This window comes from Ciconia boyciana, chromosome 6 (genome assembly GCF_034638445.1).
Source record: "Ciconia boyciana chromosome 6, ASM3463844v1, whole genome shotgun sequence".
Classification (NCBI taxonomy): domain Eukaryota; kingdom Metazoa; phylum Chordata; class Aves; order Ciconiiformes; family Ciconiidae; genus Ciconia; species Ciconia boyciana.
In genome coordinates this window covers 48268939-48285761 of record NC_132939.1, presented here as the reverse complement: position 1 = coordinate 48285761, position 16823 = coordinate 48268939, and the positions used below count along the sequence as shown (strand labels likewise).

Sequence of the window (16823 nt, the reverse complement as noted above, 5' to 3'; positions counted from 1 at the left end):
CAAAGATCGTTTTCATGAAAACCCTTGACAACTAATGAAAATCTTTCACTGGTTCAAGAAGGACTTCAAAGTGGCAGAACTGTCACAGAAGGAATAGCAGTCCCAGAAATAAGTTACTAGGTGAATACACCTAGGGAAAAAGGATATTCTGCTGAAGCAAGTACTGTATCCCACTGAAAGCTTTGGATATGTATCTCCATTTGGCACTATAGAATGTAATGCCACATAGAGAAACTTCAATAAAGCATTGCAAGGACATTGAAAAGCCTTGCCATATTAAGAAATAGCCTCATTTATAATAAAAAGCTCTGACTGACATAATTTTTTATGCTTGCAGAAGTGGTTGAAGATGTTAGCATCCTCAGCTGTCCTCCTCACCAACCAGCCAGAAGTTATTGCCCCTGCAGCAAGGGCAATGAAGAAAACCGTGTGTCCGTTCCTCCCCAGCTCCATTTCAGGAACCAGCATGCAGTGTAACCTGCTCATCTAAGGGGGTTGGCACTGCCGCACAGGCTGTGACCCAAAGCAGCTCAAGAACTGTATGTCCTGATCTGCCAGCTCTGCCAGGAGACAGCTTAAAGGGGTGATCTGAGACATGTGAATGATGACCTACTAAATGGCAAAATTCAGTAAGGAAAGTCTTTGAGTCCTGAACATCGAAGCTTTGCTGTCTCTTGATTCTGCCACTGAAGTTGGCCACTTGCTTCATCTGTTCACTTTTGCTGATTTGAACCCCAGCTACCTCTGAAGACAGCAGCAGTATAACCTCATAACAACCATGTTAATATGGTGTTGTGTGTGAAACAATTAGTCCGAGATAATATTCCCTGCTTCTCAATAAGCAATGTGACAAGTTAATATGGAGAATGTTTTCCACTGCCTAAACTGAGTTAATTTAGACCTAGTTTGGACATTGCTTCACTGTTGTCCAGGCCTACCTGCCTTTCCTTGGCAGAAAAAAAATAAGAAAAAATCCCAAACCACCTACTGTCTCTGCGGACAAGAACAGCTTGCACACATTAACAAGATACACAGAGTACAGCCATGAAAGGATTCTCAAGGATTCATGAAAGGATGGGGAGGATTCTCTTTAATCAGTGCACATAATTTTGCATGTCAGAAGGGGCTATTGTTGAGGTAATAGTCTTATTGAGATAATTTGACTATCCGACAACCTTTTTTTTTAAATATCTGATTTAGGGATGTCCTTATGCAATGACAACTTGGTTAATTATATACTGCTTCTGTATGGTTTTGCTTCTTGCTTCACAGCCATGTTGAACCCATTTTCAGTTGCCATCCCAAACTACTGCTGGTTTAGCTATGCGTTATTAAACAATAATTAGGTGCTAATCTACAATTAGCTGTGTAGCTGTGATGAAAAAAACAATCCTTAGATACAGTTTGTAAGGTGCTTCAGAAAGAAATTTTGTTAACGCCCGTTTTCATTACTGTTAGCATGCATACACAGTGCCCCAGCAGGTGCCACGTGGTCTATCCCAGAGACTGAAACCTTCGCTCAAGGGGATCCAAAATCCACCCATTTCCCTTGCTACAAAACAAAGAATCACAGCTCTACCCAGCAAGATTTGGCTGAAGGGATTGCATTAGACAATTCCCTCTACGTGGCACTATGTTAAAGGCATCAAATGAATTATGAGTTTTCCCAAACTACACACAAGTAGGAAAGCAAATTCTGTGTCTAGAACTAGGAATGGCTGAACTCCTGCATACAGTCTGATGCCAAAGAAGGTCAATCAGTTTAAAATTGGGTTCCTGATGCTGCCATGTGAGTTACAGCCCAAATTTCACTGCTCTGTGCAAATCAAATTCATGCCAGAGGCATTGAAATAGAGCAGAAATGGCACCTGGAACAACATGATCTGGTTAAATGAACAGTCACTACAAGCAGTGATCAGAAAAAACACAGTCCCACTACAGACACTATACCAGAGTTATAGGACAGTTCACATTTAACTTCTCTGTATCTCTTCCAGGATATATGTACAACTTCTAGTAACAAGTGCTTATGAGCATGCTCTTCTTCAGTGGCAGGAATTTTCTGTTATAGCATTGCTTGGTGTTTTCAGAAGGAACAGCCATTTTCACAAACATAGGTTCCCTTCTATCATTCTATAGTTTTTAGAATGGGCCACCAGATTTTCTTACATGAATGTTTTCAATAAAGAAAATTTGCTTCTAGGAACAGTGAGTATGGCCATTCATGGTCACTGATATCTTTAACAATTTTGAAACCAAAATTCATATTATGGTTTTTGCCATCATTTTTACTTGCACATCCCAAAAAGTCAGAAAATTTTATTTTCCAGACCGCACACTTTCATGCAAGTAAAATTGAAAAATTAATCTATGAATGATTAAAAAAAAGTAAAAACCTAAGTTATTAATTCAGTTTTACTTTTGAAAAATGAAAACTAGCCCTCCTCTTTTCCAGAAAGTACTATTTTTTTTCTTTTAAAAGGTCTTTCTGGACAGCAAAAGGGAAGAGAAATGACAGGGGTCTGGACTGATTTTTTTTTTTAAAAGTCTTTGCTTTCTATGGATTAATTTGCACAAGACTGCCGAATAATGCCCTGACTTGCAACATGATGAAGTTATGATTCAGCCCTAATCTAAACCTCCATATAGTTCTACAATAAAAGGTATCAGTCATATGAATAAAATATACTGATAGAAGGAGAGGATTTCTCGCTCAAAGAGATGTAATTAACAAGTGGATTTCTGATTTCTAGGAAAAGTACATAGGTGGTTTGAGTTAATAATTCACTATTTCTCCCCACATCCTTAGTCTGAATTTCTGGAGCATTGCAGGTGGATGGGCTCCTGAGCTGAAAAGCTCTTAGATGCCAAGGCAATACACGTGACAGGTACTGCAAATGCAATTTGCCAGATGGAGCTTAGCTGTACCGATGGATAACAGTAATCACTCCTCTTGTCTTTGCTGTAACATCCTATTGGAAGAAACGGGGTACGACACTGCCCAACCACTGTCACCTTTCATTGCCACCACAGAAGTTGCCTCTCAGCTTTAGAAGGACAAAAAAGCAAGGGAAGAACAGCTAACAACTGAAAAAAATAAAAAAAATAAAATCCCCAAATCCTCCTGACCTTCAGCTACTGCTGTCATTAAATCAGGTTTGAATAGAAGAAAAACAGTCAGTAAATTCAAAGTGACCACACCTGACAGAAGCAGAGGGACAGCCAGCCTGTGCCATTACCCCTCTCTACCTCTAGAACAATCCCTGGTGTTGTAAACTGTTATTTACATCCTCTGCCCTGTTCAATCTTCAGCTCTCTCAGGGAAGATGATGACATTGCCCTCCTTTCATCCTATTTCTCCCCTCCCAGCAGAAGCCCTGATGCCATTTAACTTTCTAATTGGCTGCCTTTGATGCCTAGTGTCCACCACTACAATAGTAAGCAGGAGAGCATAAACCCCTGCCAAGAGTTGCAGCAGAAGAGCTTTCCAAGCCCCACCGAAGAAAATCTGGCCTTGTGGAAGTGAGAGAGCAATTCAGACTCAGAATCTGATCCAGGAACCTAGCTGGAACTGTACAACAAACCATCATAAAAGAGCAAGGTACAGACTGCAGGGCTGCAACTCATTCCAATTGCTACAGCATTTCCTAAGGCCAAAGTGAACATTGCAGATCCTGGTCCTTAGCAATCCACAGCCAGGCTCTTGCCCTCCTTTCCAGTTCTTGCCAACTTCCTCCCTCCTGTCCCTCCAGGAATCACAGGGAGCAGAAGTTAACATCATTCCCATGGCTTCAGTTAAGAAAGGACAAAACAACTTGCAAGCATCAGACATTAGCTGAGAGGCAGCCAGAGAGACACCAAGCCTTTTCACAGCAGATTGTAAGTGGTTCTTGCTTCTTGCCAGGGCAACAAATGCTACAGCCAAGCAAGCAGAAATTTGTCAGCTGTGCTTAAGTCCATAAACAGAAGGACAACGTGTAATCAGCCATCTGAGCACTAAAGAATTATTCATCTTTGGGCAAGCAACAATACCTCACAATTAGTCAGATGCAGGGGTGGAAGAAGTCCTCTACAGAAGAGGCTCCCACTGCAGTAGTTCTTTCTGAGGCATATACACAACCCTCCTTCCTCCCATCTATCTATCCTTTCCACCCTGGCACTCTTATTTATGTCTAGCAGCTGGAAATCCTACCTGATGGCTGATCCCCAGCACCTGCACACAGCTCTGTTACAGAGTGGGGCCAGCTGCCCTCCTGGCTCTGGAGGAAGCCCATAAGCTCTGCTGCATAGATCCTCCTCTGGCACTGTTAAAGCTGAATGCCTTCAGGGACTCCTGAGGAGCAGGCTGTATATTCTGACCTGCCTAGCATATCTACATTTCTAAATTTCATTCTCACAAATTGCTAAATCTCAGGACGAGAGAAGCAGGTGACAGCAGCAGTCACCTGAACAACCATTGCTCACAAGCTTAAGAACAACTTCAGTTGATTACGCAAGTCTAAAGTGTGACAGAGTAAACATCAATGCATTAGGCAGTTTATATATACTTAAGTAGTATATATAAACTGGGAGACATATATGGGACTAACATGAGTGGAGGAGTTGCATGTATTAGGTGTACAGAATCAGTTTTAGCTTGCTTTTCTATGAATATCTCTAATGAGGTTATGTCTATAACAATGAAACAAACCTGGGCACTGGAGACCCACATGCTAATATAAGTGTTAATACAAACACACAGCATTGCTCTAGCAGAGAACAACAGGATTAGCTGCTGCCTAAATGTAATCAGTTGGGAGCTAAGATAATTATGCTTAAGATTTGGACCCTAAACATATTTGCAAGTCTTGAGCCTGCTCCCTGAAGGAAGAGAACATTATGCCAATACACCCACAACAAAGAGTAATAAAACAGAGAGCCCAGGCAATACTGATCCTACCAAAAAATGCTTCTATACCATAGGTTTTGTTGCTCCTCTTTCTATTTCTATCTCATTTCTTTTTTGATGTCCATCACCATCTCCCCACATGTATATGTCCCCAAGAGTATATGTAGGAAAATGAGTAGTCACACTTGTTAAAACAGCCAGGGTGCTGAAATAAGGAGAGAGGCAACATGACCCTTAATCCCAAACAAGTCTATTCCTTTATTACAGGTACTCCTTTCTGTATTCCTCTTCTCAAAGGGAAAACAAAATAAAGTGTGACCTCTTAATTACCATATCTTTAAGTCTTTTTTCTTATGATCCCAAGGAAACAAGACAATTGGAATCCATTCCTACTCACTCCTAAAACAGGCCTCCTACTTAAATCTAAGTCATACCTATTCAAAGCATCCATTTCTGCTTTTACCACAGCACAGAGTAAATTTTCTTCTCTATGCTGTACACATCTGTAGGATCAAACTGGAACTACAGGGTCATAGTACCACTATGAAAGACCTAGGCCAAGGACCAGGCAGGAGGGAAAGGGAATACAATACCTGAGGGAATTTACAAAGTATTACCCATACTACCAGAGCAGTGCCTGTAAACTTGGCTGTGAGACAGACCAAGAACCAGTGTATCCTTATTTTACTACACAGGGAAAGTAAAGGACCATTTAGAGAGGAGATTTGTTGACAGCTGCTGAGTGACTCAAGTAGGGCTTAGAAAACAGTAGCTCCTGGTTCAGGACCTGTATTCAGCCTGCTACAGCCTCTTGGTTTTCTAGCTAAAATGCCACAACCCCAAAGCAGCTTGGCAGCTCACCTCCTTCTGCAAAATGCCTGTGTTCCACTTGCTGTGGCCTGCTCCATTCATCTTGCCATCAAATCTGCTCTCACCTCTCGCTTCCTGCTGTGTCAGTACATTAAGTTCTTCTAACAGGAGGAAAATATATTAAAGGAATAATAACACCACTGATAACGATAGTCTAAGAAATACATATTTCTTTCTCCATATTTCCCCTCGTTCGATTAGTCTCCCAGCAAGAGCAGCATTAATCACTGGGGCAACAGATAAAAGATAAAGACCAATTTGAATTTTGCTGTGTGGTACTGAGTGTGTATGTGTGTGCTCAGGCAGCAGGGAGGGAGGCAGCAGGATAATCTCTCATTTTGTCTATTTATGCTGCTGGAGTCAGTCAGGACTGGTTCTCCATTGTTACCACAGATTAAAATCACTCATGTCCTTATACTTTCACTGGAGGTCATCTTTCAGGAAAAAAAAGGACATTATGACCAAGTTAAATCCAAGCTATTTGTGCAAATCTCTGTGTATGGCTTGGGCACTGAGGCTACTGCTTGGATGTTAGAAGAACACAACATATAGTAGTTTTTAATCCTTACCTGACCTGACTCTTTTTACACTAAGAATGAGTTTTCCTGCTCTGAAACAGTTACTGGAAAAGAGCTGTTGCAAGTGAGAGGAAGAGGTGCTTTTTAGATGATCTTAGTACAAGTGTGTGAGAGTCCAGCTCTGCCTGACTTTGAACTGTTGTGGAAGAAGCCATGGGTCCTCAGATCTCACTGCCAGCAGTTCTACTGAACTGAGTACCTGCCAGCTTGGCAAAAAAAAAAAGAGTTCCCTTTATCCCTGGGGAAGATGGAGTGTGGAACAAAGCAGAGATTAAAAAGTAGAAGAGGGGTTACTAAGCCACATGGGTACGACTTTCTCTCTTTTCCAAACCTTTGTCTATCCAAAATAGAGTTGCTAGAACCACCAGCCTACCAGCTCTAGCCGTGCCACTCTCCATCTTTAAATCTTGCTGTTTCCTTCCCGTATCTCTATGAGATAGATGTTTCTCGTCCTCTGGATCTCAGTTCCTTGTCTGCACCTCAGTATTCATCCTTTCTCTACCCATTTCGTACATTTAGCCATTAGAGCATTCCCAACGTTTTCTACTCTCTGGTTCACATCTCCTAATAAACTACTGGTATTCCCTGGAAGTGTCCTTATCTACAAATCAATTTCCTTAGCACACCCAATCTGAGACACAGCAAGATGGGCAACAGCACCAGTGGAAAATTCTCAAAGCAACCATTAGGGAAAATGGTCCCTTTATGAGTCATTATAAAGGTGAAAAGCCAACAGACCAAATTTTCTCCAAAAACACCTTATAAGAAAGAAAAAGGGGAGATTTGCATCCCATGCAATACCAAGAGAAATGAAATCCAATTCCTTACCCCTTTGGCTTTATTTTTCTGTTGAAATTTTGTGGAAACAAATTCTTATCTTTCAGAATATAATAGAAGTAATTTTGCATTCAAAATGAACAACATCCCACCTACTCATATGCTATCTAAGGGAGAAGAGAAAGGATTGGTGGTTGTATAGCCTGTCTTACTAATCGCTACTTTTAAGAGCTGTACCGTGACAGACATATCTTGCAAATCAGTGACAACTCATCCCACAGATGAAAAAGAAACTAGCAGAAATCCTTCTGTTTCTGCTAGTTAACACCACCATCATTCTACAGAAAACCCAAGGCATTAATTAGATGGTTTCAGAAAGAGGTCTGTCACAACAGCATGGATGTGTTTCTAATTTCTGCACATTCATTCAAATATGAGCTAGGAAAGGTAAGAGGTACATTCCTACCTCTCAGCCAGTCTTGTAAAAAACCCAAACAAATACAATGGAACTATATGCTCTGGAAGTATTTTGGCAATGTCTGCAGCTTCTAGGCATTTCCCTGAAGTATATAAATAGCAAGCAGAGCAGATATGCTATAACAAAACGTGAGCCAATCCTCCAAATATATTTGAGCTATAACCATTGACTTTACTCCATTTATTTCTAAGCAGTTGCTTTCGCAGTATTGGATCTCTTCATCATATATTGTTGCCCCACAACCATCCTAGAACAACACACTTGTCCTATTCTTTCATTTGGCTTGTATTCAAATGTATGGTCAACTACAGTAGCTGTAGTTCCTGAGTACTGTATTAATCAGATTTTGAAAATAATCTTCCACATGACTTTCAGGAATCCTTTTTGGCAGGGCAAATGTCATGTCTAAATACACAAAGGGATACTGCGCCCTGAAGAAAAAGGTACATACTGATGTTATTAAGAGTACTTTCCAATAAATGTATGCCTGCCTGCCTCTCTGAAGAAGGTAGGTATCAGTTTACTACAGCTGTTATTACAGCTTCTTATCCTTTTATTACAGAAAAGGGTGTGCTTTTTTGGTCACCTAAAATCAGGCAAGTATTTCAATAAGTTCTTGATCAAGATAAAAAAATTCATTCCAGAAAATCTAAAAATGTGCTGAAATTCTAGAAAAGTGCTAGACCATCCCCCCTTCATATGCTGGGCCAAATCTTCATTTCCAAAACTCACAGTAGAAGAGAACTGGGTACATGTGTCAAAAACACCAGCTTGCTGCAAGTCCCAAATGACTGTTCAGATCTGCAGATTAAAGGCAATGTAAACTCAACCCTTGTAGAAATGAATCAACTAACTCGGGCCTTCTGTAAACTATAAGACTGAAGAAGTAAAAAGACAATATGGGTCCCAGCAGAACACACAGAGGAGTGGCTGAAGTGACTACTTGACAACGCTACTATATAAAAACAGGTTATCCAAAGAATGACTGTAAGCTATATTTTGAGAAATCACACTATGTGTCAACTTGTGGCACTCAAGTTTGCCACACACATTCTGTCAAATCCCTCCCCTAGAGTCATGAAAGAGTAGCCTCCATTTGGAGCCGACAATGGTTACTAAGTTAAATGTTCAAATATCACTGGTGATAATGTCAACAAATGACAGCATACACCAGCATATGCATGAGCTGTTTTACAAACACAATGTTCTTTATTACTGTAATTGTGCTTAGCAGAAATACAAGGCTGAGCTTACTTCCATCATCAGTACTTGTCAGTACTTGGGAGCGTAGGCTGGAAAAATAATATTACAGTAAAATCACATTCTCTTTTTGGATGGGTACTGAACTCCTAGTTCATTATGACGCTTCCAGAAGTGCACAGCACACCTGTCTTCTGCAGAACGTGAATGGAATAATGAAAATATAGGATTCTATTTTAGATTATATGAGCTTTATAGGTAATCTGGGTATCCTGAACACTACATCACTAAATACAATTTAAACACACCACATCACTCACCCATCTAATACTCAGTTAAAACTTGGAGAATATTTTTATCGCTTTCCCTTACAGAACATTATCATATCATATACCTGTTTCTGGCTAGGTAGCTACTACACTACATGCCAAAGATTCTGTATTTCAGTGTGCACTAAATCTATTTCTATACTATATACTTGTGAAGTCTTTAGAGGTCATTTGGTATTATTGAATTAATTACTCTGTAACTTACATGAACAGTAGTTTCCATGAAAATTTTCTATCCCACATTTGGATTCTTGCTTCCAAACTCTGCTTTCTTTCTCTGCCCAAATCATATTACCATTTAATCATCACAGAAGAGATGCGACTGTGAATAAGTAAATGCCATTTTGTGAATTTCACTGCAGCAATGCAACTTTACCATCTAGCTGAACAGGACTGTAGTGCAGGAAAAAGGATTCCACTCTGAAAGATGGTGCAGGTTGGGGGCTTTGGTGTCTTTAAGAAAATACAGTTGAGGAAGAAGCAGAAAAGGAGGGATAAGAGCCAGACTGCATAATCCTCAGTGGTGCCAATGGGCCAATGAAGTCAGACTTTAAAGCAGAGACTCATCAAAAGCTCTTTTTTCATTAGAGCTTTGCAGTCTTGGGACGAAAATGTCACTAGTGACTTATAAGAAGCAAAAACTAAATTAAAGGCCAATTTCTTCCCCCCCCCAAATTATTATCTATGAGTGTAAAAGAAAGTACCTAGGCAAGACCAAGGGTGAGACAATTTTATTTGTCTTAGCTGACAGTGAAAGTCTAATTAGACTGACAAATCTTCTGTGCTATTTTCCTTTGTGATATATACTGTAAGAAAGGATTTAGCCTGGAGCTGTACGTTATGGAAAGACATTAATCAAGATTATTGGACCCTCAATAGAAAACACAGTTAGAAGACTGGAAAGCCTAATGGTTAAAATAAAAGGTTGAGAACCTTATCCTGAGCCATGCCAATGGGCTGGACACTCCATATGGATAACAGGCAGATCCCCTCTTCTACTCTTTAAGAGAGAGCATTCTGCATGTTATATATCATACACTGTCATTCTATGGCTCTAAGATCATAGCTGAAAACATCCACAAGTAATTTATTCTCATCACCTCCAAGCTACAGTTTGAACAGTTTGGCAAGAGTCATTATCCTCATCTCACGAAGTTGAGGCATGCACTGTGTATGTAACAAAGCACACAGTTTCTGGTTCCTCATGGAGAGCATAACCAGAAATCCATCTGTCCTCCCAGAAGGGTTCTGATCTCCTTTTTCACAGGAAACTGTCTGTGATTTTGGTCTTGGGACCCCAGCCATCCATGTAATAGGGCAGATATATTAGGGGCCTGCCCTAGGTCAGTTTTCCCTAAGGCCTCCAGACGCTTGTCTGGAGCAGTTCTCCTTAGGACCCACACACCAGCTGGAATAATATCTTGGATTTGCTGAACTGAACGTGTTTTAAATGGAAGACTAGTGTATCACCATGAATGCTTTTCTAGAGTAGCTTTACTTAGTAATTAACTTCAAAGATATCTTTACACAAATAATTTGAAAACTGAATGACCCAGCTGTGAACTGGGCAGAATGTGCCACATGAAAGCATACGAAGAGTCTCCTAAAAAGCTTTGAGCAGCGACTCACTAAATAAATTCTGAACATATAAGCAGCTGACATGGAAGCAGAAGCCAAGAGAATGAGTGTCACTTTAACACGTTTTCACAGAAGTCTCCCAAACCCAGAAATCCCTGAACTATTTCACTAATAATCGAAGCTGTGCTTTAACTCAGGATAGAGGGACACGTGGGATTCCAGGACCTTTAACAACTGCTAATGAAGTAACCCTGTGAGAAACATGGCAGCCTTGCAAGAATACGATGTGGCACAGTACAGCGCCTCTCATCTAATAGCACCCTGCACAGCATGCTACTGTACCACATGCAAAAGCGAACGGCATGTCTTTGAGGCCTTCGTAGGGTAACGTGGCAAAGCAGAAGTCCCAGAGAGGATATTATTATCACAGAAGAATCTGGTGTGTCAGGGCCGTGAGACCGGCAGCAGGAATTTAGTACAACACGTTACTTCTGAACAGACTGTACTTAAATCCAGAACAAAACCACGTGTGAGAAAGTCAAATCAGCATTTCTACTCAGTGGCAGCAGAGCACAAGCACCGTTTGCAATTCACTGAAACAAACACGAATCAAAATTCCCTTTTCTCCCTTATTTTCAGTTAACAGAAGAAGGTCAGCTTTTGTTATCTTCCTTCAAGGCATCTCTGAAGGATATTTGAATCACAGAAACATTCCTATCAGTATAGCATACAGTCATACATCTCAACTGTTTCTCACTCAAATCCTGCTTGTCCTCCACTGATCTGAGTTTCACTGCCTTGCAGAAATGTTATTATAAATTTTAAAACAAAATGAAATTACAGACATTTTAAATGCTAATATCATTGCCACCGGGGATTTCCAGTAATATTTTTCTCTCAATTCCCTTTGTCTTGGTTGTTTGTCCAAGACTATATGCCACATTTGGGATCTTCACAAATTGAAAAGCATATCATTGGTCTGTGCATATACTGTGTATTTTTAAAGCATTTCATTCTCCCAGAGGTTTAGGCTAACTGTGCTCTAAAATACTTCTGGCAGTACTCAGACTACCTAACTGCAGGAGGTATCTTGGTGTACATTACAAGCAGAAGAAATATTTGCAGTTATCATGCTCTTCTGTACTTCCTTAACAAGTGATGTGTAAATCTAAATCCTACTGAAATTCCCCTGGATTTCATATCACTTTGGGATTACAGACTTGATATTCTGCACAAGCTTTCAAAAAGGAGAAGTTTCAGTTACTTACATATGAAAACGAGTAATATAAATAGCACAGATACTTCTAATACAGTAAGAATAACAATTCTTTATCCTGATTGTTGCTATTTTGCATTAGATGCTTTACTTTTACTTGTATCGTGCTTGGTATTTCTACAATGGTCCCAGAACCCTTCTGTGCTAAGTAGTGTACATGTGCAGAATAAAAAGTACATTTTGAACCAAGGAGTCTGCAATCTAAGCATAAAACAAGATATCACATATTAATACAGAAAAATGGATAATAAAACAAAACATGGCAATATTGATTGGCTTCATAAACAGCTGCCTTAGACCATCATCAGCCTAACCTGTAACAACTTTTTGGCACACATCATGATGAAAGAAGGGTTTCAATGGGACTGGAAAAATAACCTGCTGTTGCCTTGTGGATGGTACCAGGAAGCAGAAAGATTCTCACGATCAAATCTACAAGTGAGCAAAAAAATGCTTGAATCGTGCTGATCAGAATGGGGACAGAAGAGGCTAAACTGTGAATGGCCTTGAAAGTGAAGAAAAATTGTTTATTTCTGAGCAGAAAAGAGAAAAGAAAGCTGGAGCAAGGTAATAACTAACTGTATTTGTACCGCTTGTAGCCTTAGGTAGCTATATTTTACATTCCCCAAAGAACAAACTTGTTCTATTAGATTTTTGCACCACTTAGATCTAAAATTGTAAGCAGGCTTGACAATGGTGATGTCAAACACAAGCGAGATAAAATAACCATTAGGCATCTGAAAACCACAGCTGGAGATACTGCCCAAACAGAAAAAGACAATTTCTTCTCACTTTCACTGCACAAATAATGCAACTTAAGCTGACAGAATCAAATTCTACCAAGAGTAAGGAAGGAAGGCGAGCCATCTGTGCTGTGACAGCAATAAAATGGCCTGATATTGAAATGCAGAAAGTTGTAATGGAGGTACATATTGACCTTTATCTTTCTTTCAGTGGCTAGCATGAAGTGTCAAAGAGTTATTGCTTTAATATCAGCTGAGATGAGGCCATTTGTTGTGGTGCATGTGTATCCAGGAAATCACTGCTCTAACCATGTTTTTAGAAGCACTTTGACACTTTATTAAATCTTCTTGATGCTCTTTCAGCACACAGTGGTCTCTGCAGGCTGAGTGAACTGCCATGTAGGTCAGGCAGGAAGATTTCTGGAAGAGTTCCTCTTGAAGTAAGCTAGGGTCATTTCCAGCTTGACCCAGCCCACAAAGGTCCAGTGCTACTCTCTGTTACACTCCTATAGCTGAACACAGCTCTGCTGCCTTTATAAATTATAGAAAATCTCCAATAAACTAGCAAGAGCAGGATCAGGACCACAGACTTTATTCTTCTGGAGATGTAATCGTACAAAGATTTTCTCTAAAATTAGAGCTAGCCACTGAGAAGAAGGAACTGTAATTCTTTCAAAGTTTATGACAAACAGTGATCAAACCTGGGGTAATTTCTCCTCATTTAGCTGAGACTTTATAAATCACCTATTGGGTGTTTGATGCTAATAACTCAATTAATACCAGTCCTGCTGGTATTAATTGTAAATCCTAACTGGATTTACAGAGTACCAAGGGGAGCAATGTTAAACCTTGGCTTGGAATTAATTACTCTAATAGTTGTAAATTCCACTGCAGCCTGAGGTACCTCACAGAATCACAGAATGATTGTGGTTGGAAGGAACCTCTGGAGGTCATTTGGTCCATCCCCCCTGCTCAAGCAGGGTCACCCAGAGCCAGTTGCCCAGGACTGTGTCCAGACGGCTTTTGAATATTTCCAACGATGGAGATTCCACAACCTCCCCGGGCAACCTGTGCAAGTGCTCAGTCACCCTCACAGTGAAAAAGTGTTTCCTATGTTCAGACGGAACCTCCTGTGTTTCAGTTTGTGCACTGCCTCTTGTCCTGGCACTGGGCACCACTGTCATCTTTACACCCTCCCTTCAGGTATTTCTACACATTGATAAGATCCCCCCTGAGACTTCTCTTCTCCAGGCTGAACAGTCCCAGCTCTCTCAGCCCTTTCTCACAGGAGAGATGCTCCAGTCCCTTCATCATCTTAGAGGCCCTTTGCTGGACCCTCTCCAGTAGCTCCATCTCTCTTTTGTGGTGAGGAGCCCCGAACTGGACACTATACCCCAGGTGCAGCCTGACCTCCTACTTAATTAAAAGGATGATTTTTGTGTTTTCTTATCCTAAGTGACCAGGACTAGATAAAAAATAAAGAGAATGGTCACATATATACAAACACAATCAATAATTGATTAAACCTTCTGAAGCAGTTAGAAAGCAAGCATGCAACTTGTATGATTACAGATTTCAAAGTCCTTGATTTCATTAAGGTCTTCTCTCCCAAGCAGCAGAAATTGTTTCAGGGAAACAGATGGAATACTTTAATTTTTTTCTCCAACTAGGTACAATATACCTTTCTCTGGAGGTTTAATAAAGGCATACTCTGATCAATAATCACTCACCAGTGTCTCAGCTCATGTATGCTGGTGTCAATGAAAGTATGTTGACTTCTATAGGATGAGGTTCTGATGTAAATAAAAATTTTAAAACAAATGTTTAATCCTAGTTGATAACATGATAGTATGCCACTGAAATAAATAATTTTCAAAATCTGATCCACTCCTCAGATTGGTTATTTACATGATTCTTTTCTTTGCACAGACAAGGAGAGACAATTAAATAAAAAATTGATAATAAATTAAATAAAAACAAAAGATTTTTATTTCTAATCAGTACCATATTCTGGCTGCCACACAAGTGGTTCCAAAACCACTGCATTTTTAGGACTAAAAACACTATATTGGCACCATTAAGCCAGAACATCTGAAATTGATTTTTTTGTAGGAATGATTTTTACCAAAGACGTTGGAACTGCTCAATGTTGGAACATCTACATTTTGCAAGAAACTGATCTTGATAGCATTCCTTTAAAATTTTCTATAGGAAGGCTATAAAAGGAAAGTGAAAAATGGCTCTACCTGGAAGTAATGCTCCATTGCTTTTCTCCCCATTATGAACTTCACTGTTGCAGCAGTACATGCAGTCATAATAATAAATAACAATACACCCACCCCCCATTAAGCTTTGTAACTCTCTTAGGAATACATTTCCCCACATATGGAAGTGCAGAAACATAGTTAAAATCATGTTCTCGTTCACAATGGGGCAATTGTACTTAGACAAATGGGATTGCACTAGAACAGGAGTGAAATCTGTCCCCATTATCATGTACATGTGCCATAATAATTCATCCAGCTGTTTGTTCACCAACACAGGAGGACAACATTTTGTGGTGATTTACCCTATACGACATTATTAAAATAGTTACATGGAGCATAACTCAGAGAACATGGCTCCCTTGAACTTACAAGTGAGCAGTGAAACAAAAGACTAATTAAGAACCCAAGGAAATGCAGAAGACTAATTGACTCACCTGGATGCTGGGTGGCGAACGATTTTTTCGGGTTGTAGTGGTGGCCATCGTAGTTGTGGTTTCCATGACTGTAGTAGACATTTCCGGTGGCACGGAGGTTGTAGGTGTTGTTCCCAAGATGGAAGGGACTTCCCCAACGAGTCGGACACTTCCATTGATTTTAATGTTGGGGTTGTTCTCTGCTGCCATGTTCAGCACTTTCAAGCCATTGTAATAGAGACCGGAGAGCTGGCCTTGGAAGAGACGCCCTCTGTCCTTCCCTCCTATGGCTATTTGCGCCTGGGTGTTGAAGATCGTTAACTGTCGTCCTAGTGAAGGGGGGTGAATAACATTATTGCCAGACATTTCCTTCGCTTTGCATCTTACATTGAGTCCTGGCCAGAAATGATGGACAACAAAGAAGCAGATTCATTCTTGGTAGTGTTTATGATGACTATAGAAATACAGTATGGAAATGTACTGCCTAACGCTCATTAATAAGGAAGATTAGCCTGAAAGCAAGAACAGCTAAAACTGAACCTCATACTTCAGCATCCACTCACACATCAAAACTCTGGAGGAGCTTTGACTCCATCAGAAATTTGAACCCGCTCTTTTAGAGTTGGACTCATTTTAAGCTACAAATAAGGCTTCAATACGTGGCTATTTTTCTACTATCAATTCAGACTGCAGTACCTGTCAAGCTTTAGCCCATAAATAAACCTTCTATTTTGACTGGTCAAAGGATGGGTTTAACTCATAAAGCCACTTTTAATAATGCAAAGGTTTTAAGGGGTAGCTTAAGGACAGTAAAACATCAGAAAAAATTGATGGTGATATAAGGATTGTGTAGGAATCTTAAGACACGATCAGTCATGATCTTCCACCTGTAAATTTTGTGTTGTGAAGGCTCACAAATCTAAAACCAAGAAACACCAAATGCAAACTTTTGTGATGTCTCTGAAAGAGCAAAGGTTTTGAAATCAAGAGGATAACATAGTGCTTCAGATGGTTAAGGCCCAGAATGCCTTACATGTGACTCCCCTCTTACAGCCAGTGAAATTCAAATGTAGGCAGGTTAAGTGGTTTACTCAAGGTCACACCCTGAGTGCTAGGAGTGGTCTAATATCATATGTAATGAAAAATATATTTATTAAAAATAAATCTAGTAACAATTGCCAATTCACCTAGTTTTGCAGGACACTTAAATCACATTCAGCCTGGACTGCTCTATAAATACTGCTTATGTCACAGGCTGCACTAGGTTGACTATCTTAAGAAATAAATTGCTTCATGCAGTGCAAAGGCAGTGCCTATAATTTCACTGTTCAGAAGATTAGTGGCATGCCACCTGGAATCTGTTGAATTAACAGACAACCAGACCGGGCAGAGCTCAGAAAGGTTATCAATGCAGCATCAAGTCAAT

At 40.1% G+C, this 16823-nt stretch overlaps 1 protein-coding gene across 12 annotated transcripts in view; it reads right to left on the bottom strand.

Moving 5' to 3' along the window:
• Nucleotides 1-16823, bottom strand: part of NRXN3 (neurexin 3) — a 984600-nt gene that overhangs the window by 96058 nt on the left and 871719 nt on the right. For 5 of the 12 annotated variants that reach the window (XM_072864177.1, XM_072864173.1, XM_072864174.1 and 2 more), the window contains one exon: nucleotides 15407-15726. In XM_072864177.1, the coding sequence (XP_072720278.1) occupies nucleotides 15407-15726 (320 nt within the window). Of the gene's footprint in view, nucleotides 1-510; nucleotides 514-15406; nucleotides 15727-16823 lie in introns of all 12 variants that reach the window. The other 7 variants (XM_072864169.1, XM_072864179.1, XM_072864181.1 and 4 more) reach the window with 2 other exon arrangements.